Source organism: Zingiber officinale, chromosome 4A, assembly GCF_018446385.1.
Source record: "Zingiber officinale cultivar Zhangliang chromosome 4A, Zo_v1.1, whole genome shotgun sequence".
NCBI classification, from domain to species: Eukaryota; Viridiplantae; Streptophyta; class Magnoliopsida; order Zingiberales; family Zingiberaceae; genus Zingiber; species Zingiber officinale.
In genome coordinates, this window is record NC_055992.1 from 142,732,160 (window position 1) to 142,753,329 (window position 21,170).

General features: G+C 42.1%; 2 protein-coding genes across 5 annotated transcripts; both read right to left on the minus strand.

The window, feature by feature from the left end:
- Positions 1 to 6,093: 6,093 nt before the first annotated feature.
- LOC121971533 (nitrate reductase [NADH]-like) lies at positions 6,094 to 9,313 on the minus strand. The gene is made up of 4 exons (XM_042522847.1): positions 8,238 to 9,313; positions 8,001 to 8,141; positions 7,577 to 7,809; positions 6,094 to 7,494 (listed from the first exon to the last, which is right to left on the minus strand). Exons 1-4 carry the CDS (start codon positions 9,232 to 9,234, stop codon positions 6,175 to 6,177), a joined length of 2,691 nt encoding a protein of 896 aa, XP_042378781.1. The 5' UTR covers positions 9,235 to 9,313; the 3' UTR covers positions 6,094 to 6,174.
- Positions 9,314 to 13,700: 4,387 nt separating this feature from the next.
- Positions 13,701 to 16,734, minus strand: LOC121971534 (2-succinylbenzoate--CoA ligase, chloroplastic/peroxisomal-like). 4 transcript variants are annotated; one of them, XM_042522849.1, is made up of 10 exons: positions 16,481 to 16,733; positions 16,329 to 16,401; positions 16,081 to 16,255; positions 15,909 to 16,007; positions 15,504 to 15,601; positions 15,099 to 15,292; positions 14,832 to 14,959; positions 14,344 to 14,741; positions 14,064 to 14,272; positions 13,701 to 13,946 (listed from the first exon to the last, which is right to left on the minus strand). In XM_042522849.1, the coding sequence occupies exons 1-10, from the start codon at positions 16,678 to 16,680 to the stop codon at positions 13,820 to 13,822; spliced, it is 1,701 nt and encodes a 566-aa protein (XP_042378783.1). In that variant the 5' UTR covers positions 16,681 to 16,733; the 3' UTR covers positions 13,701 to 13,819. The 4 variants fall into 4 exon arrangements, with proteins under 4 accessions (XP_042378783.1, XP_042378784.1, XP_042378782.1 ...); XM_042522850.1 differs by having other exon boundaries at positions 16,081 to 16,259; positions 16,481 to 16,527; XM_042522848.1 differs by having other exon boundaries at positions 16,396 to 16,734.
- Positions 16,735 to 21,170: the final 4,436 nt, after the last annotated feature.

Genomic DNA, 21,170 nt, shown 5'->3' on the forward strand with positions numbered 1-21,170 from the left:
CTCGTTCAGTCACCAGATACCCTAGAAACTTCCCTCCTTTGGCCCCGAACAAGCATTTCAGAGGATTCAGCTTTACACCATATTGCCTTAGAGTCCCGCAGGTTTCCTCTACATCTCTTATGAGATTGGACGCCAGGGGGGACTTGATTAGGATGTCATCAACATAGACTTCGACGTTCCGCCCAATCTAACTTCGAAAGACTTTATCCATCATCCTTTGGTAGGTAGCCCCAGCATTCCTGAGTCCAAATGGCATGACCGTATATCAGAAAGTACCGTCAGCTGTTATGAAGCTAACCTTCTCCTGGTCCTCCCTAGCCAAGGGTATCTGATGATATCCTTGATAAGCGTCCATCATGCATATCCTCTCACAGCCAGCAGTTGAATCCACCACCTGATCGATCCGCGGGAGAGGATAACAGTCTTTGGGGGTGGCTTTGTTGAGGTCGCGAAAGTCTATGCACACCCTCCACTTGTTGTTAGGCTTTTTTACCAATACAACGTTAGAAAGCCAGGACGGGAACTGCACCTCTCGAACATGTCCTGCCTTCTTGAGCTGATCCACTTCAGCTCGGATAATTTTATTCTGGTAGGCAGAGAAGTTTCTCTTCTTCTGCTTAACTGGATTGGCTTCGAGCATTAAATGCAGCTTGTGCTCGGCTACCTCTGGTTTGACTCCGGGCAGCTCTTCCGGTGACCAAGCAAAAACGTCCTTATTACGGCTCAGACACTGTATCAGCTCCGACCTAAGCTCCGGCGGTAAGTCGCTAGCAATGCGAGTGATGCTCTCTGCTCTGTCAGGGTGCAACTGAATCTCTTCCCAAGGGATAGGCTCCTCGGCAATAGGCAGAGGCTCCTCTTGGATAGCGTGTACACCACCATCATGCGTCCTCCGGCTTTTGCGTGCCTCCACCCGGACCATATCAATGTAGCAGCTGCGAGACACCTTCTGCTCTCCCTTGACTTCCCCGACCCGCTCGCCGACCGGGAACTTGATCTTCTGGTGAAAAGTTGAGACAGTAGCCCGGAACTCATGCAGAGCTGGCCTTCCTAGGATGACGTTGTAGGAGGAAGGCAAATCCACCACTATAAAGGTGCTCCTCCGGGTGCGCACCAGTGGCTCAGTGCCCATGGAGATGGCCAGCTTGATCTGACCCATGGGCTTGACTTCGTTGCCTGTGAACCCGTACAAAGAAGTGGTTACGGATTGGAGCTCAGCGGCATCAATCTGCATCTCCTCGAACGCAGCTCTAAACAAAATGTTGACCGAGCTCCCGGTATCCACAAAGACCCGAGCCACTCGGCTATTAGCAATAACGGCCTTAATTATGAGAGAGTCGTCGTGGGGCAGTTCCAGACCCTCCAAGTCTTGGGACCCAAAGCTAATAACAGGGCCGGACGCCTGCTCGTGGCTGCATCCCACGGCTTCCACATATAACCGTCGACCATGTGACTTACGGGCTCGGCCTGAGTCCCCGTCAGTGGGCCCTCCTGAAATCATGTCGATTTCTCACACAGCAGCGTTGCCCCGGTTTTCCAACTCTCCGGCATCTCTTCGATCTTCCCCGGGACCGACTTGGTTAGAAGGACCGGCTAGGTCGGGTCGGGTCTGACGAGCACGTCCATCCGCGGCCCGTTCTTCCTCCATTCTCTGTATTTGGGGCGCTAACTCCGGCACTGCTCGGCAGCTCGCCTGGAATCACAAGCGAATTGGAAGCAGATCGAGATCATGCGTCCTGGACCGATGATATGTGCAATATGGTGCTCCCCTTGATCCAGGCCTGGGCGCGTGTATGGCGACGACTTGAGGGGCAGGCCTGGGTTGAAAGGGCTGAGCTGGTTGGGGTGCTCTCCTTTCAGGTCGGTTGCCAGGAGCCACCGTCTTTTCAGCCTTCCTCCTAGCGGCCTAAGCTTCCTCCACCTTGATGTAGCAAGAAGCTTTCTCCACCATATCGTCAAAACTCCGGGCGAGGTTTTTGATGAGGTCCCTGAAGAATTCTCCTTCTCGCAATCCGTGGGAGAAGACGCTCATCAATATTTCTGAGGTGGCGAAGGGGACGTCATTGGCCACCTGACTGAACCGGTTGATGTAGCTTCGCAGAGGCTCGGTCAACTCCTGTTTAAGAGCAAAAAGGCAATGGTCGGTTTTTTGATACTTACGACTACTGGCGAAACGACGTAGGAAGGTCATTTTGAAATCCATGAAGCGGTTGATGGACTCTGGGGGCAATCCATCGAACCACTTCTACGCCGACCCTGATAGGGTATGTAGGAAGACTCGGCATTTGACGGCATCGCTGTATTGATACAACATAGCCGCGTTCTTGAACTTCCGCAGATGCTCTTCCGGGTCCTTGCTCCCATCATATTCTCCGATGTTTGGGGCTCGGTAACCCCTTGGCAGGCTTTCCCTCAAGATCTGAGCCGAGAAGGGTACCTTATCATCTGGATCTTCAGGCAGATCTCTGGCAGAGATTATAGCCTTCCCCTTTCCTGAATCCCGGGGTGGATGTAAAGAGCTCTCCGCAACCGACGCAGGCGGCTCTTCTTTCTTCGGACTATGCTCTCGAGGTCCAGATCGATGATAGTTGCGGCGAGGCTCTCGGAATGAATTACGAGGGAGTTCTTCCGGTTGCTTTCTCTTTGAGCTCCTGTCGGAAACAGGAGCTGGTTCTTTGGACGCTTCAGGTGCTAGGCGAGGTCGTGAAACCGTACCTTGTTTTTCAGAGGCGGCTCGCTTTCTGACCTCCTTGAAGAGCTCGTACTCCCCCGCGGTCATGGTAACGTCAATCCTCCTGCTGGAGCTTCGACCAGAGTCCTCCATCTTCACGCTTCGGATCAGGCTGTTGTATTTCCCACAGACGACGCCAAATTTGATCCTGTCCGAAAGCTGAGTCGGACGAAGGCTGGTCGCGACGGCCTGGTTGTTGACGGAAAGTCGTGGGTGATTCGGCTCCCACGGGCGGCTGACGATGCTGCAGGATCCTGCACACACTCAGACGATCTCCCTCCTCACGTTAGAGACCAGAACCTAGGGAAAAAGTCCCCGGATCAGGCCCTCCGACGCTCAAGTCAGGTCCTTTTTCCCCAGAAAACGCAAAGAGAAGGAAAAAACCGACTGAAAGTTAAAAGTTGTGGAAAAAAATGACGAGAGAGCGTACCCGCGTACGAGGAATCCCCTCCTTTTTATGCACCCGCCTTGCTTCCAGAACCTGCAACCCTGTCAGAAAACGTTAAACGCTGGGCTTTGTCGTATATCCCGGACACCTGTCGTGCTGCTATTGGTCGTGAAGGTATCTTCTTGTTTAGGAACCTCCGCCTTTACACATGGGTTTTGTCTTGTAGCGAAGGACATCTGTCAGACTACTATTGGTTATGAGGGCATCTTTTCGTTTAGGAACCTCCGCCTTCGCACATCTCACTGGTATGTAATGATTACCCTTGACGGACAATTGTGATCCTCCGACTCCTGCACAGCTTAGCTCATCCTATTTATCGCGGTCTGCATCTACCTCACACCCCTCGACCAGATCCCGCCTCTAAGCGTTACTTGTCAGTCGGGCTAACCTTGAACAGCCCTGTCGATCACGGTCTGTACTCTGTACCCTGTATTTCCTGGCGCTCGACCACAGGTCTGTAGATCGGGCTGTCTTTACACAGCTCTGCCGCTTCCGACCTGTGATTTGTGACTTGCACTTCCGGGCTTTCGAATCGCAGGCCTGTAGATCGAGCTGCCTCTACCCAGCTCTGCCGATTCCGATCTGTGATTTGTGACTTGCACTTCTGGGCCTTCGAATTACAGGCCTGTAGATCGAGCTGCCTCTACCCAGCTCTGCCGATTCCGATCTGTGATCTGTGACTTGCACTTCCGGGCCTTCGAATCGCAGGCCTGTAGATCGAGCTGCCTCTACGCAGCTCTGCCGATTCCGATTTGTGATTTGTGACTTGCACTTCCGGGCCTTCGAATCGCAGGCCTGTAGATCGAGCTGCCTCTACCCAGCTCTGCCGATTTCGATCTGTGCCTGGTGTTCCGCCTGTCGTCTCCCTTTGTCTTTCAACTACTTTGCCCCTTGATCGATAAGTCTGCCTGACCTCTGACTACCCCATATGCTTGCCTCTGACTGCCTAGTCAGCTTGACTATTGACTGCCAAGTCAACTTGACTATTGACTGCCAAGTCACCTTGACTATTGATCGCTACGTCCTCTTGACTTTTGACCGCTGTATGACCTTGACCCTTCTCACCCTTTCCTCTTGGGCCCCTCCATTGCCAACCGTATCAGTGTGCATCAGAAAAAATAACATAAACCAAATGCAAGAACAGAAACAATCATGGACACAAACCAATTATATGGTTTAGAACATCCGGTTCCTATTCCGCAATCTAGTTCTAGCAATAATCCATATTTAACTTTCTCTTTGTCAGAGATTTTATGGAGAAACTTATTAAAGAACACCTATTCTTACATAAGAAATACAACACAAAACAAATATACAAATATTATAAATGAAAACTTGGCTTTAAATGCTTTCACATTTCCTTGATATGAAAATGCAGCATTCTCCTTCAAAACTCTCAAAATTTCATAGCAAAAATTTCCATGAAACTCTTCTTCTATAAAAGCTATATAGTTTTTAGGTCGGGATTTATTTCCGTGATCATCTGTCAATTGATTTCTCCACTGAAATCAATTGTTGTACATGTAAAATGACTCATACCGACTTTGGTTTGACAATGGCGTAGCTTTCCTATGCAAGTGGGACACCCACTTAACTTAGAAACAAATAAATAAATCATAATTCGACTGTTCAATGACAATTTAACATGATTCAGACATAAATGATGATAAATAAATAAATACCTTTAAAATTTTAATTTTACCCAAACGATTTCTGTTCTTTTCTTTGGTTCGAGCTGAATCTACTTATTCAATAAATAATTTGAGAAGATTCATCCAAATTTCTCTCAATTAGTGATTTTCTCCCTTCCAATTGTGCAATTGAATTTCTCCCAACTTATTAATCTCACACGATCGCAAATGATAAGATCAGATTCTCTTGTTCGTAATCTTTGATCTCTTCTGTGTTCCTTCTATAATTTGCACGTCGGATCGTAGTCAGAATTTGATCAAAATTGGTTGTAATCTCTCTTGGATTCACCTTCCCACTTAGATTATAGTTTGGGTTGAGTTAGGCAGCCGGAGGCCACTGGTGGTGGGTGGACCGTCCCCTGGTCGGCGCCATACAATCCGCCCAACCACGGGGTAACTTCCGACTGCCTGATTCAATCCAAACTATAAGCTAGGTCGGAACGTGAATCCAGGGGAGATCGTAGTCAATTTTGGCTGGATTTCAATGGCGATCTGACGTGCAAATTACGGAAAAGATCAGGAGAGGACCAAGGATTACGGACTAGAGGATTTGAACTCGCAAATGACAGGCCTATGCGATACAGATGGTGGCCCCGGACCATGGCTCTGCACGACCGCCAACAACGGGCCTACATAATTATGGACGACAACTCCGGATGATAGCCCTACATGACCACAGACGACAGCCTTACTCAACCGTAGACAACGACCCTAAACGATGGCCCTACGTGAACACGGATGACAACCCGACATAACCACGGGTGATGGCCCTATGTGACCACGTACTACGACCGCACACATGAGGTAGCCTCACGCATTAGCATGTGGTGGCCCTGTGAGGTTGCCTCATGCAAGCAAACACCTCACGCGACCACATGGTCATTATTAAGGGCAGTTGAATAATACATGGGAAGAAGAGACATCCGACTACTAACTAAAATTTAACCCAAAATTTAACCCTATATCTCAAGATAGTAACACCACCATCCATCTCCAGAGGACACATATCTTCTAAAAAAAAGCCCATAATATATGAAGAGGAAAATACTCTATTACTAATTGAGATTTGATCCCAGATCAATAGCCAATTATCCATTCCGAGAGTATACATATCTTCCAAAAATAAAGGCCCAAGGTGATATATGTCGCACAATAAGACGACCTACTGAATTTCTTTCCTTCCTCGTTAAACAGAAGGTAAGCGATCAATTCACAGTTTGTAATTTGATTGATTCCTCCTCCCATTTCGATTCCTTAAATTATTTTAGAGAAGAATTTGTACATGTCGTAGATCTGTTCATTAATCAAAATACCAGTAGCGAATTGGCCGTATCATACTTCAGCTTCTCCAAATTGGGTACCACCGCAAATTGGATCATCGGCGGCGGCCCGCAAGCCAACGCCAGCGTCTCGTTGGCTCCGCCCATCGGAATGTGCTCCCTCAGGATGCTCTCCGTGATGAATCCCGTGCTGTAACGCCACCCCTCCCGCTTGGCCTCGTTGATCACGTACCACACTTTGAACTGCTCCGGCCGCAGCCGCGCCCATTCCTCCAGCTCCTCCCACAGCAATATGTCCTCCTCCGACCGGTTCGCGTACACCAGGTGCATCTCCGTCGGGTCCTCCGGGTCCTGCAAAACCGTCTGAATCACTTGGTACATCGGCGTGATCCCCGTTCCGCCGGCGATCATCGCCAGCCGCCGCACAGTCGGCCTCTTGCTGCCGTCTATCAGGAAGTTACCGCAGCCAGTATACTGGATGTGACCGAGCGGGCCTTTGACGTCCAAGACGGCGCCCATAGGCAGGGAATCCAAATGCTGGGACATGAGCCCGCCGTTGGGAAATTTAGGGTGCTCGCCCTTGAAGTAGATCTTGACGACTAGCTCGAAGTGACCGAGCTCGTCCACTGGGCTCGTCGGTGTGTAGGCCCGCATGCAGAACTTGTCGTCGATGGTGGCACAGAGGAAGATGTGCTTTCCGACGGGAAGGCCCAGAACTTGGTCAGTCGACGGGAGCTCAAAGCGGAATTTGCGGACGTCGTGGGAGATGGACTTCTTGGAGACGAGCGTGCACTTGACCTTCTCGCGGGGGTTAACTAGGGCAGGCGGCGCGCGCACGGCCTCACGGATGGTGGCGAGGTGAGAGAGCTCGGACGCGCCGTGGACGGATGCGTCGGAGACGTAGCCAGTGAGAATGAGCTCACCGATGCGGTAGACGTCGAGGAGCGCCTTGGCCTTGTCGGAATGGATGGCGTCGAACTCCTCAGTGCAGTCGGCGCCGGCGTTGATAAGGATGCTGTCGGCGCCGCCCGGGTGCTCCTTGACAAAGGCCGTGCAGTCGTACACATGACCGTGGACGACGATCCACGCGGAGTCGCGCGACGCGTGCTTGCGGACCTCCGACATGGTATACTGTTTGGTGGCCGTATTCATGAAAGGGGTGGAGGTGCTCTTCTTCAGCTTCTGCGACGGTGCCTCTGCCGTCTCGATGTGCTTCTGCCGCACCATCCACCCGCCGGATTGGTTCCCCGGCTGCGTCGGATGCTCGAACATCAGCCCGATCTCGCCCTTGTGAGGCCGACACACGTTGACCTTCACCTTGAACCAGCAGTTGTTCATCATCCCCTGCATCACCGCCGTCAGAATCGAAGCCTAAATCGACCATAAAATCGACGCAATTGGCCACTTCATCGGCACGTGCGCATACCATAAGGTTCCAAATTAGCTTCTCCGGCTGGGTATTGTGGGACTCGTCCCATGCCCGTACGGCGATCTCCTTGGCAGTCAGCAGTTGCAGCACCTCCAGCTCCACCGACCAGAAACACCAGCACCAATATTTGCCATACTTGTTTGGCTTCTCGGGTTGGTCAAGATCGCACACCAGCCATGTGTCGCCGCCATCGAGCGTCACCTCCACTCGTGTCACCTTCCTTCCTCCACCTGTTTGACAGAGAACAGAGAGAAGTCACGAATCCCTTCACCGGCCCCCTTCTTTTCGTTTCATAATAAAATACATACATCATAAAATGCAGAAATTAAACAATGGGATTATGATCAGTAAAAATAGCAAATGATCGTCTTCTTAAATTCAGGGGCGAAGAAGGAGAATCCAAAGGAGCGTTGGAGCTCACCTGAGTAGGCGTAACCTTTCATGTAATACGGCCTCTGCGTCGTGTGGGCGTTGATGGGCAGTATCTCGTCGTGGCCCGGCGTCGTGATCACCGAGTTGATGTTCAATTCATTGATGATGTGCTCTGGCTTGTACCACCAAGCTGCGCTCCAATGGCGGAAGGTATTGGTTAGCTCAGACATTTAGTCGAACAATAACTGTGATATTATGAGAGGGACATCGAACGCGCGAAACGCACCTTCGGCGTTGGCTAGTTCGGCGTCGACGTGGGGAGGGAGGACGCGGTTGTCCCTGAAATGGTAATAGCTATCGAACTCCTGCGGGGCGACGATGATGCGCTTGAGCCATTTGACCATGCGGCCACCGATGAAACCCGGGATGATGACGCGGACGGGGAAACCGTGGTCCGGCGTCAGCGCCTCGCCGTTCTGCATGTAGGCGAGCATCACATCGCGCGAGGGGTCCATCGCCACCTCCCTCCGGAGGCACGTGCCGTACTTGGAACCGCCGCCGCCGGGAAGGTCTTCGGCGCCCTCGAAGCAGACGAAGACCGCGCCGTCCTTGCGGCCCATGACGCCGGACCGGCGGAGCACATCGCGGAGGCGCGCGCCGCGCCATACGGTGGTAGAGACGGCGGCAGGGCCCCAGTTGAAGCCGATGGTCTGGCTGACCATGTTCTGCTCCTTGCGCCGGTTGCCCGCGCACACGAGCGTGACGGGGATCTCGACGGGAGCGAAATCGCGGACGAGGTCGTCCATGGTCAGCAGCAGCGGGCGGCGGACGAGGCCGGTGACCTCGACGGTCCAGGTGGCCCAGTCGCCGCGGGGAACGGCGCCGTGGTTGCGGACGTAGTGGAGCGGGACGGGCGTAACGAAGCCGTGGTGCATAAGGCGCGCGAGCGGCGGCTCGCAGTTGAAGGGGTGCTTGCCGGTGAGGCGGATCAGCGAAGGGTTGCGCGGGATCCAGGCGTCGGCCGTGCCCTCGTCGCGGGTGTCGCGGGCCGAGGGCTCCACCTCGAGGTGCGAACTCGTGTCGTAGAGCTTCTTCCAGTCGACGACCTCCTCTTCATCGTCGCCCTCGTCCTCGTCGCCGTGAGCTCGGTAAACAGAGGGGAGAGGAGGGAAGAAGGGAGATGGGAAGGTGCGGAGTCGGCTGGTGGAATCGGGATACGACTTGGCAAGGGCGTTGTGGGAATCGAGGCGGCTAAACTGGCGCTTGTCTACAAATGTCGCCATGAGAAGTTTGGTCTTGAGTTGGGCATGGAAGGAGGTTTATATACCCGCGCAGGGGAAAGTGCGAGCTTTTGACAGAAGGGGAAGGCAGAGGGGGGATCGTGTGGAGGCGGTAACTGCTCGGGGTCACACAGGTTGGGGGAGAGACTGAAGGCTGATTCAATACGTTTGGGATTCAGACATGGTTTTCTTTTTTTAAACTAAATTATTGATTTTATCATTAAAAGTGGGCCCCTCGAATGGATGGTTTTTTTAGTACCGTAAAATAAAAAATAATTATCAACTTATAACTAAAGATTAAAACTAGAGCCAAAAGTGAGAGAGTTTTTTTTTTTTTTTCTGAAAATATGGGTCATACGGATCCAACCACAAATGGTATTATTATCTTGCCTAAAAAGTATTCGATTAAACGATTCACTAATTTATCAGCGGAATGATTTAAGGGAAAATGTCTTTGTACTCCCTAATTATAAGTTAAACTTTATATATATATATATATATAATCTTCATATTCTAAAAATTATATTTCCACTCCCTAATTAAATATAATAGATATTAATTTATCTGATTATTTCTTATATTTTTAAAATATAAAAATCTAAAAATAAATATAATTTAGTACATTAAATTAGAATATAGTATATTTTCTATTAAATTAAGTACTAATATTTTTTTCACCTTAATTGGATGAAAAATATATTAGATTTTTTAAAAAAAATATACTCAATTGAATGAAAAATATACTAGATTCTATTTAAATGATGCTGAATTTAGTAGAATTATATTATATGCTCAATTTGATAGAAAATATATTCTGATTATAGTCTAAAATGTTGAATTTTAGAGAATTATATTCATTTTTAAACTTTTTATATTTACAAAATATGAAAGATAATTAGGTAACGATATTTATATTAGGGATTGAACTAAATAAAATTTTACATACAGAAAATGTAAACAAAATTTGTTAGACAAGTCTGCATGTAAAATTAAAATTATTTTTCTTGAATTGTAACTATAGGGATATTTTTATTATTATTATTTTTTTCGTATTTATATTAAGTTGTCTATAACTAATTGCCATAAAAGCAGTTTCGATTGTATTCACAATAAGTAGACATTTATGCTCATTGGAGCTTCTTTAGTAATTCTATAATTTTATTCGATAATTTTAGGCAAATTGAATTATTATAGTACGTACTTTTGTGCATTAAAATTATCAAATTTCTACAAATGAATCCTTTATTATATTCCTTATGTAGAATCATTGAATGTTTTCATTTGATAATTTTTACATTTTGAATATGAATTAGTCTTTTATAATTTTTGCCTGAGGTTAAAAAGACAATTGGTGGAAATGATAAAAAGCACAACAAAAATATTTGATGAAAAAAATGCCCAAATGAAAGATTTGACAGCATTAGAAAAAAAAATTAAGAAATCTAAGGGTGCGTTTGGTTTACACATTTTTTCATTTTTATTTTTTGAAAAATGTACGTTTCTAAAAAATAGCATTTGGTTTATATTTTTCATATCTGTTTTCTAAAAAAAATAAATAGTATTTTCTTAAAAAAAATAGAGAATGACTAAAAGTCATTTTTTATTTTTTTTTAAAAAATATGTTTTTCAGAAAATGAAAATGGAACATGTGTAAATCAAATGCATCCTAAATTTTTTTAGCTTATTGTTTTGCATTCAACTAGACTTTCTCAATCTGTTATAAAGAACTTGAATTCATTTAGGACTGCAACAATAAAGCTATGCTACTAATCTGCCATATAGACTCAAATTGGTAAAAATTATAAATTGAAGATACAACACGATTGAAGAGGTCCCAAAGAGGATATATAAAAGAATACTTATTTGTGAAATTTGACAAGTACAAAATCATACAACAATTTTGACCAAAATTATTACATGATCACCTTAGACACAAACATAACAAGTGAGAGCATAGAATGACTCTACATACTCTAGAGAACACATAAACTACTCATTTATGAAATTTAAACACATCTTGTATTTTTTTCCCATTGATGTAATTTCATTATATTACTCCTATCTTGCCTTGTCTTTATTTTATTGTAAACAAGATTGTAAGAAGTTTCTCTACCTCTAAAAGGCATCCAAAAAAAGAAAATATATAAAAAAAAATCTAGGAGTGACTCACTGACAAGTCGTAGGCCAAGTAAGAACCAGAGGTTCCATACCACGTAAAAGGTTAAGTGTTTACATTGTTTGTGTTTCGTGTTTGGATTTCATATATTTCATTGTGTACTAACTTGCATTGTAGGCACTTGCAAATTTAGAGGCTACAAAGACAAAATAGATGACTCATTTGTGAATTCAACCAATTTTAGTCAATATATCAATTTTGACAAAAAAAAAAAAATGTTACATGGCCTCCTTAGATCTAAACAGTAGATCTAATGACATAGAAGGACTCAATAGGTTATAAGGAGCACAATAGAGGTTCATTTATGAATTTTGGATAGTTTGGAAGAGAAATACCTTCGTCTATTTGCAATTTTAAGGAGACATTCGTGATAGATATTATGTTTCCTTAAACCTCATGAATTCTAAAACATACCAGAAAAAAACAAAGACAAGGATCTAGTTTCATCAGGAATTATAGAAGAATAATTAAACCAAATTGAAAATGACAATGGACCTAAATGTAGAAGAAGGTCTTTGTCTCAATACGTTGTCCTCGAGATCCCAAAATCCTGTGGAAAAGAATAGCAAACAAGAGGGTTGATCTTCCGAAGGAGTTAGGTTGACAGTGCCATAGTCTATTCACCGATGAGGAATAAAGAGATCTGTCAGAATACCTAATCTAATAGAGAGCAAACCCAATATATACAATGAAACTGCATTAGTCCATAGATAATAATAGTATGAGTTATGGATTTTACACATAAATCTTACATCCATTTAACCCAAACCCTATAACCAGTAATTAGATCACTTGAGGAGTTTAGTATCTTTAATGGCATGCATCCGCATGTTACAAATTACATGTGAGCCCATTAAAAGAAGATAAATTCTAACAATTCTCTTTCTCAATTTCTCAATGTGAGAAGAGCCTCCTTCTTTACCCTTGCAAATAAAAGTTGAAGAAGTCTCCTGCTTAACAGCACTAAGCTCTTTTTGGAGTGATTTTTCTTTGTCCTTGAACCTAAACAATGAACTACTTAAACATGTAATATTTTTCTTTAATTTGTTTAATTTGGGAGTGGTCACCTCATTATCGATGATAATCCTTTCTCACAACTTCAACCTTTCTCTTCTTCCTCACTTGAGCTCTCCTCCCCATGACCATGAAAGTCATGTCTTAGTCACCTTTTAAAGCTCCTCTTCCAATGACTCCCATAATGAGGATTCATTTTAAGTGATCTTGAGTGTGTTCTTCTTCTTATTTGTGGATCTTTGGACACTTCAACCCTTCCTATTACATTCAAAACATGCAACACTGATTTAGATATACCATTAGATTTTCGTTGACTTCTTTGGATCCTGAAACATTCTCTTTACGTGTTTCTTATTGAAACTCTTGCTCTCATCACCATTTTATTGACGAGAGTTAAATTCTCTCTAAGATGATATTGTCTTGCTCATATACTTGCAATTTATTGATAATTATCTTCTAAAATGCATCGACTTTAATCTTAAACTAAAAGCATTTTAAATTTTGAGACTTAGTAAATGTCCAACCCCTTGGAACTCATACAACAAAGAAGAGAGGAAAAGAACTCGATAGAAGAGATTAATAACATGATTCAAGGAGTTAGAATGAGATTTCCTTTATAGGAATGAAAAGAGAAATTGAATTGGCATATAGAAGAGTTGCATTCCTTCATTTAACTCTAAAAAACAAAGAAAACATTTAAATTATTGAAAAATGAAAAACAAAAACCAAAACCAAATCCACCCAAAGGGATGAATAGTGTCAAATGACACTTTCCTCCATATGGGAGAGGTTGCACCTTACCAATTCACTAGAGAATAGAGATTGATTACAACCTTTTCCTCTTAGGCAACCAAAAGGGAGACTCATTCCTTAGGCCACAAGTTGTAAGTTGTAGCCCATTGTTCCTTGACTACATAGGTTTGCCCAATTTAAGTAGGGGCCAACTAGTGAACCATCTTTTAGCACCATGATTTGATTTTCTCCTTCATTCGATCGAGTCAGTGGTTATATATTCATGTACGTGGATCATACTCTCACACAAACTAGTGCTAATTTTGTTATTGTAATTGATTTGAACTAAACAAAAATATTCTTGATTTCCTGGGTCGCTCAAGCATTTACTTGAGTAATTAACTTTCGATAATTGACTTGCAAAATAAACCATTCATATCCCTACTCAATCTAATTGGTTGTTAAACCAAATTTTCAATAATTTTTCAACCATTCGACTCATCCAAACATAGCAATCATCATTTCTATTCTTATAGTATGCACTTGCTTTATATTAGTATTATTACTATTATCAAAAAATGTTTAGCATACATTTGTAAATGAATGGCCTCCCTCATAAATCAGCATCCCACATAGCACATAGAATGGTGTACACCTAGTTTCTACTCATAGATTGCTTGGTAATTGCACAAGGGACAATAAGTCCTTTCTCACTTCATCCCTTCTCAACTTCCCTGTGGTAGTCAAAGGAAAAGGCTTTCCCCAAAGCATGTAGATTTTCGGTATCTTGAACCTGCAATGAAGTCAAGAGAGCAGCATAATTCAGTTAAAGATACTGGTGGAATGAAACAACTTTGCTTCCTTCTTAGTTGAAATTCAATATCAATGAGCTAAGGGAGTGTACAAAGACCTGGTTAAATTTTTATGCCTGCAATGATACTGGATGATCTCATCCGACACTTGTTTCTCCTCCGCCGCATACTTAGAATTCCGATCAACCCATTTCCAGCCTTCCTTTATGTTCAAGCAAGCAACAAGTTTCTCGTTGAGGCGGATGTCAGGAACACCAACCACTACAACTTTGGAGATTCCAGGGTGTTCAGATATCACAGCTTCCACCTATATCGATACCGTAACTGAATGATTAACTGAGTAAGAGGATCAATAGGATATGATGGAAAGAAAAATACCTCTTCAGGATACACATTCTCTCCTCCAGACTTAATACAAGCCTTTTTACGACCAATGAGCCAGAGATTACCATGGCAGTCGATCCAGCCAATGTCTCCTGTTTCAAGCCATCCTTTCTCGTCGAAATCCAATGTGATCAGCTCCCTGTGGTTCCAATACCCAGCCATAACATGCAAGCCTCTTGTCATTATATTTCCAACAAAGGGATCACAAGTGCTGCCATTGCTACTAGATATCTTAATTTGGACATGAGAAGCAGGCTTTCCAACACAGACTCCTCCTAGTTGTCTCACCAGAGTGCCATTGGTGGTTTCTTCATGAAAAGATATCCCATTTCTTTTATCTGTGGGATCACAGAGGGTCATAAACGTCAACGAAGAACAAGCCTCGGTCATTCCTGTTCGCAAAGAATCATGACATAGTATATGAGCAGCTGAAGTAATAGAGTTGCAAGATTTAAAGGACTATAGGATACATAGTCAGGTACCATAAGCAGAAAAGATCTTGGCAAGAGGGAATATTCGATTAGCGCCTCTTACAAGCTCTTGTGGAAGGCCACCACCCCCATTGAGAACTTTGCTCACAGTTTCTCCATTGCTTGACAAGTTAAACTTTCTGACATTCAATTCAAAAGAGTTATGTCACCAAAAGAAAATAAAATTGATCTTCTTATTTCAAAAAGAATGTAGATAAAAAAGAGGAGGAACAATCCAAGCCTGCTAGGTTTGTATGTTCCTCACAAGTGCATGTTTACCTTTCATATGCAACTAAATCAGCCATCATTGCAGGAACTGTGATAAATGAAGTCACCTTGAATTCTTTTATTGCTTCAAACGTTAGCCTTGCGTCAAATTTGGGTATTAAGATATGGCAACCACCTGCCCATAGCATTGCCAGGCAAGAAGATATTCCACCAATGTGACACAAAGGAGCTGTGTGTAGATAAACCTGAATGTACATCAAAAATTTATTCTTATTAATGAATGAATTGAGAATATCGTAAAGTAAAACATGATCTGAGGTACATATATAGTAGAAAGAACTACATTTTCTGCAATACATCACTTTGTAAATCCAGTAGGCAAAAGTATTTAAAGTAGTATTATGCTGATTTAATATTGAATGAAGATCGCAATTGTGTCTCAAAAAGGAAGCATACATCATCCTCACCATAACCAATGTTAGAAATCTTCGCTAGCGATTGAACAATTATCGCAGTGTGGCTTATCGCAACACCTTTTGGCTTTCCAGTTGTTCCTGTGTATGTTAAAAACTTTCAGATATCAGTATGAAACAACCACATTAATTAATTGAGACAAAGAAGTCTTCTAATTTTCATCAATGTAAATGCCAGGGTTAATTTTCACTAAGACGTGTAGTTTCGGTTAATGGAATTGATATCCACATTGTTTGTACATTTATCATGTTTCAAATGCCAATTCATGGTCCCTAATTCATTATAGGGACTTCTTTCCCAGCAGAATGTTTGAATTTACACTTCAATTTACAAACAGAAGCTGGACAATTAAGTGAAAGTCCTTGTTGCTCTAAAAGGCAGAGATACCTGATGTAAAGCATATAAGTGCAATGTCCCCTGGTGCAAATATTGGATCGGGCATCGGTGAAGCTTCGACAAATCTTCGAACCATTTCAATAGTCAAATCTGCAAATCAATTCGTGATTGAGAGACATACAATTTCGATCTGTTGAGAACATTGTCGAAAATTTTAACTCACAGTTATGGTTGCAGCTGAATGTTGATGGAGACTCTCCGATATGAAGATATAGATTTATAGATGGCAAGTTCTTCTCCTCTTCTTGGAGCTGGAGAGCCCATCGATTGCAGTGTTCATCCACCACTAACATTTTGGGGTTTACGAGTTTCATCGCCACCCTTGCCTCTTCAAAACTCTACCTTCAACCAAGAAATTGCTTTATGAGGAAGCTCAGGAAACGTGATTCTTCAAGTTAATATTTAACTCACCCAACGGTGATTGAGAGGGGCGACAATGGCCCCAATGTAGGTAATGGCGAGGAACAACTGTACGTACCAGTCGCTGTGAAGCAAGAAACGTACGACTGTGAGTGTCATGGGAGTTGCTCGTTCTTAAGGTACGGTGGAGAATCGGTTCGCACCTGTTGAGGGCGGCTATGGCGACGACGTCCCCTCTGGCGATGCCGGAGTCGGCCAGAGCACGGGAGAGGGAGTGGACGCCCTCCACGAACTTGCTGCCGGTCTTACGCCGGGCTCCGGCGATGGTTACCGGAGCGTGGCCCCGGATGGCCTCGAGGCGGCGGAGGCAGAGACAGACGTGGCTTCTCGAGTAGGTGTCCATTGGCGATCGAGCCACTGTGGGAGGATCCTCCCCTCTGCTTCCGGCCGTGACATGAATGCTTTAGAGATAAGCAACGCTATCTATCTAGATTCCATGGATAAGCAATACGTAATTAGAAAGTCCACGTGGAATTTAATTAAAAACGTTTTTAAAACTCCAAAAAATAACATTAGATTCCTTTGGATGCTTATGTAATGGGATGACGTCAGTGAAGGAAAAATAATACGCTTACTATTAAACACATGTATCTTGTTAATCGTTTTATAAGATTTATGATAAATAATGTGTCAGTGAACAATTATGTTAGATTGTCATTGGATGCAGTATGCTGTATATCAAGATCACAAGTGAAAAATTAATTTTAGAGAGACTTTTTTTAGTTCTATGCCCTTGATGTACCCACCTCAATTGACTATATAAGAGACATTATGCTTATAAAATTGATGACTTTTACCATGAGAAAAGTTTCATGTCTCTTAGATGTGATTGTAGTTTTAACCTACACATAATTGCTAGTGTTCTTGCGGTTGGAGATTGCATCAGTTACAACTTTAAGAAGATGAAGGGATGCTCATTCATCTTTATTTTCCTCTATTATGTGTTATTATAGAATCAGTTACAGATCAATGGATTCTCCTCTTTTTATAGCGTCTAAGAGCAATCACAAAGATATGAGATTGGAGGTGAGATCGTGGGCAAAGGTGCAAGGAGAACATCTATTGGGAGGGATTTGACTCGTGAAATTTGAAAGGCTTTCCGGTTTCCTTCATGATCATTCTTCCGACATCAAGTGAAGATCAAGATCGTCTCGGAAGATCACTATAAATTTTATTTTATATTTTATGCTATTAGAGATAACAATGGTATAAATCATTGCATTAGTTCTAAAAATGCATGAAACTTATCTTTTTTGTTAAAAAAATATTGTTCATATTCACTGCTGTCTCTGCCACCGTCGCCAGGTAAGATCACGACTGGTCACCAGGCAAGATTGTGACTTAGTTGCGATCTATTGTCATTGTCGAGCCCCGAGAGGATGCTGGCTATCAGCTTCCGAGGTTGGAAAGTGCCGATGACCACGTCGAGAGGCCGCCAATCAACAATCGTGACAATCGTGTTCGTCGTGGTAGAAAAAGTGAGTGTCGCGGTTACAGTATAGACGAGAAGAAGTTTAATTGATTAAATTAATCGATTAAAACATATCGATTAAAAATTAAAAAAAAACTTGTGTAATTAATTAAACTAATCAATTAAAATAGATTTTAATCGATCTAGTAATCGATCACACTGATGAAAAACTATGCTGACGAAGAAAATAGTATATGTTATTGTTCCTCCATCGCAATTAGTGAAAATATTTGATTTTATTAAATCAAAATATAAAAATCTAAACGTTCTCACGTTATTCAAAAAAGGAAAGTTATTTATCTCTTTTTCAAACAGAGAGTTTTTTTTAATTAATTAAAAAAAATATAATATTTATGTTTTTTAATTAATTATACTTATTTTATTTGGATTTGTATAACTGCCTAATAGTCCAATTGTAACCGATCTAGTTCATTTGAAATAGATCATATTAAATTAAGTTTAGTTTAATTAAACTAAAGCCTAGTTCTAACCATTGGTTAATTTAACTAGACCAATTTGATTCAATAATACTAAGGTCTGATCCAGACCATTGGTTGGTTTAACCAAATCAATTTATTATTGAATTAATTAGGATGGTTTGATTACATGAGTTGGGCTAATTAAATCATACCAGATTTGTTCTAATAGGCCAGATTTAATCATACGAGTCAAATTGCCTAATGGGTCAAGATTTGATGAAATGAGTTAGATATAACCAGAATAAATATAGATAAGACATCCCTTTCCAATTAGATTAATTTTGATTAGAAAATAGACCGAACGTAAGAGTTGGTCAATAGATCTAATGTATCAGTCAATTGAAACTCCCCAAATAAAGAAAATTTATTTTTCTTATTAGCTTATGTATTCTGTATATATTTGTTCTAGTGATAATTGAATATGACCAGTTTTGTTAATGGTTTGTCAATTTTATATTGACATCATTTTTTAATTTCAGATACCAAGAATAATATACACAATGACTGGTCATTATGAAAGACAACATGAGCTTTGGGAGGAAATCAAGGAGCTAGAATATAACCCGTATCATAGAGTTGGATGTCTTATTGGTCGGCTCAATTGGATATTCTGGAAACTCGAGCGAGAAGGTTATCCAGTCCTGGATGAACACAGAAGATGGGCTCTCCTCGAGTCACTACCAGAGCATTTTCTTAATATAGCATACCAGCTACTAGATCGCTCTGAATAGCGCATCTCATATTCAAAGATGTGCAGGGATCTACTTCATTTGGCATGGGATTTTGAAGAATCAGAAGATGATCCAGATCATGAAGAAATGGACCTCGAAGAATTCGAGGAGGATCCAAAATTGGATCCCATAGAGGCGATCCTGAAGAATTTGGGGAGGATCCAGAAATGGACCTCGAAGAATCTGGGGAGGAAGATCATGAAGAATCAGAAGAAGATCTGAAAGAGTGTGTGGAAGATCTAGAAATGAATTTAAATATGGATCTAAAGGATGATTCTGAGGCTGATCTTACCATCGTCGAGTCCGACACGAACATGATAGTATTGCAGTACACTAGTATATTTTCTAGTGGGAGTGGTGCTAGCTTATCTATGTTATTAGTGTTCTGTTTCATTATATACGAACAATTTTAGCCCATTTAGTTTTTTTCTGAAAATAGTGCAGTGGAAACTGTTGTTTTGTACAAATAGTGCTATATTCTATGAAAAAAAATAGTTATGATTAGTTCATATTTTATTATTTATTTATATTCAATGGTTAGTTCATGTAAAATTGATTAGTTCATATTATATGATTTGTTCATATTCAATGATTATTTTATATGAAAATTAATAGTTCATTTATGATTAGTTCATATTCAATGATTAGTTCATGTAAAAATGATTAGTTCATTTGATTTATGACTAATTCATATTTTATGATTAGTTTATATATATATGATTAGTTCATATGAAAATGATTAGTTCATTAGATGAGATATGTGTAATATAATTGATCAATGTTGATTGGATTGGTACATATAAATAATAAGCGGAAACATAATTATCACTTGATTTTATAAATCAATTCTAATTTACATTGAGTCAGTAATTAATTACATATATATGAAATGTTGGGTTTTTTGGGCCGCGAAAACCGCTTTTTCGCGTCGTGGAAACCCCGAAACTCCCTAGCTAACGGATCCGTGCGAAGAAAAATTTGAAAAACATACAAGTACGAGTTTCTACCTAGATCTACTCCTAGATCTACATGAATAAGAGTATTACCCTTGTAGCGAAGCCCTTCGCGTTCCCGCTCGTCCAAATGGTGCCGGATCTCGAAGTTGTCAACGTAGACAACTCTCTATACGTATCCACACGAACACGTAGATGGAAAAATCACACAAAAGGTGTGCTAGCACCTTTTGATGATTCGATCAAGTTGAGGAGGAGAGGGAGAGGGAGAGCTTGAGGAAGGAGATGAAGTGAATTGCCTTGAATGAAAAATTCATTCCTTCCCCTCACAATAGTGGTCGACCACTTTCAAAAAGTGTAACCCCCCATTTCCACATTAAGTGCAATTAATGTGGAGCCATTAAAGTGAAGAATTGTAACCTCCATGAGGTGACATCTCACTTAAGTAACCATGATGATGTGGAGCATCATCATTGGTCCACATCTTGCCAACTCACTAATGATGTGGCAAAAAGTCAAGTCAAACTTGACTTTTCCTCTTCCTCTCAAGTCAAGTCAAACTTGACTTAATCTCTCTCATGGTTGATCTAATCCAACCATTTAATTCAAGTCAATTTAATATAATGAATCTAATTCATTTAATTAAATTGATTCAATGAGTCATAATCTAAATTAGACTCATTGAACACATGAATTAACTTGAGTCCAACTCAATAAGCCCAATTAGGATTACTCTTAATCCAATTTGATTCATCAAATGAATCTAATCCTCTTGGTTTATCATATGAACCTAATCTCCATCTAATTGTCCTTAGTGTGTGACCCTATAGGTTCTTGTAACGTTGGCAATGCCCCTAAACCCATTTAGGAGAATAAGTAATGAGCGGTATCTAGCAACACATCATTACTACTCAAGTTACAAGAATGTTGAGATCCAACATCACCTTGTGACTACTAATTGTGACTCCTCACAATATATGACAAGTATCCTTCTATCCTAGACATCTAGATTGATCAATGTGAGGCATAGACCGTGTCATCCTCTGATCAATCTAAATCCTGAACTCCAAGTAGACTCACTAAATCAAATGAGCTCAATATCTCATATTGACTCATTTGGGCATGACCATGCACTTCGTGGTCTCACTCTATCAAGAATACCGACGTCTCTCCCGTCATATAGGAGGGATATATCCCAT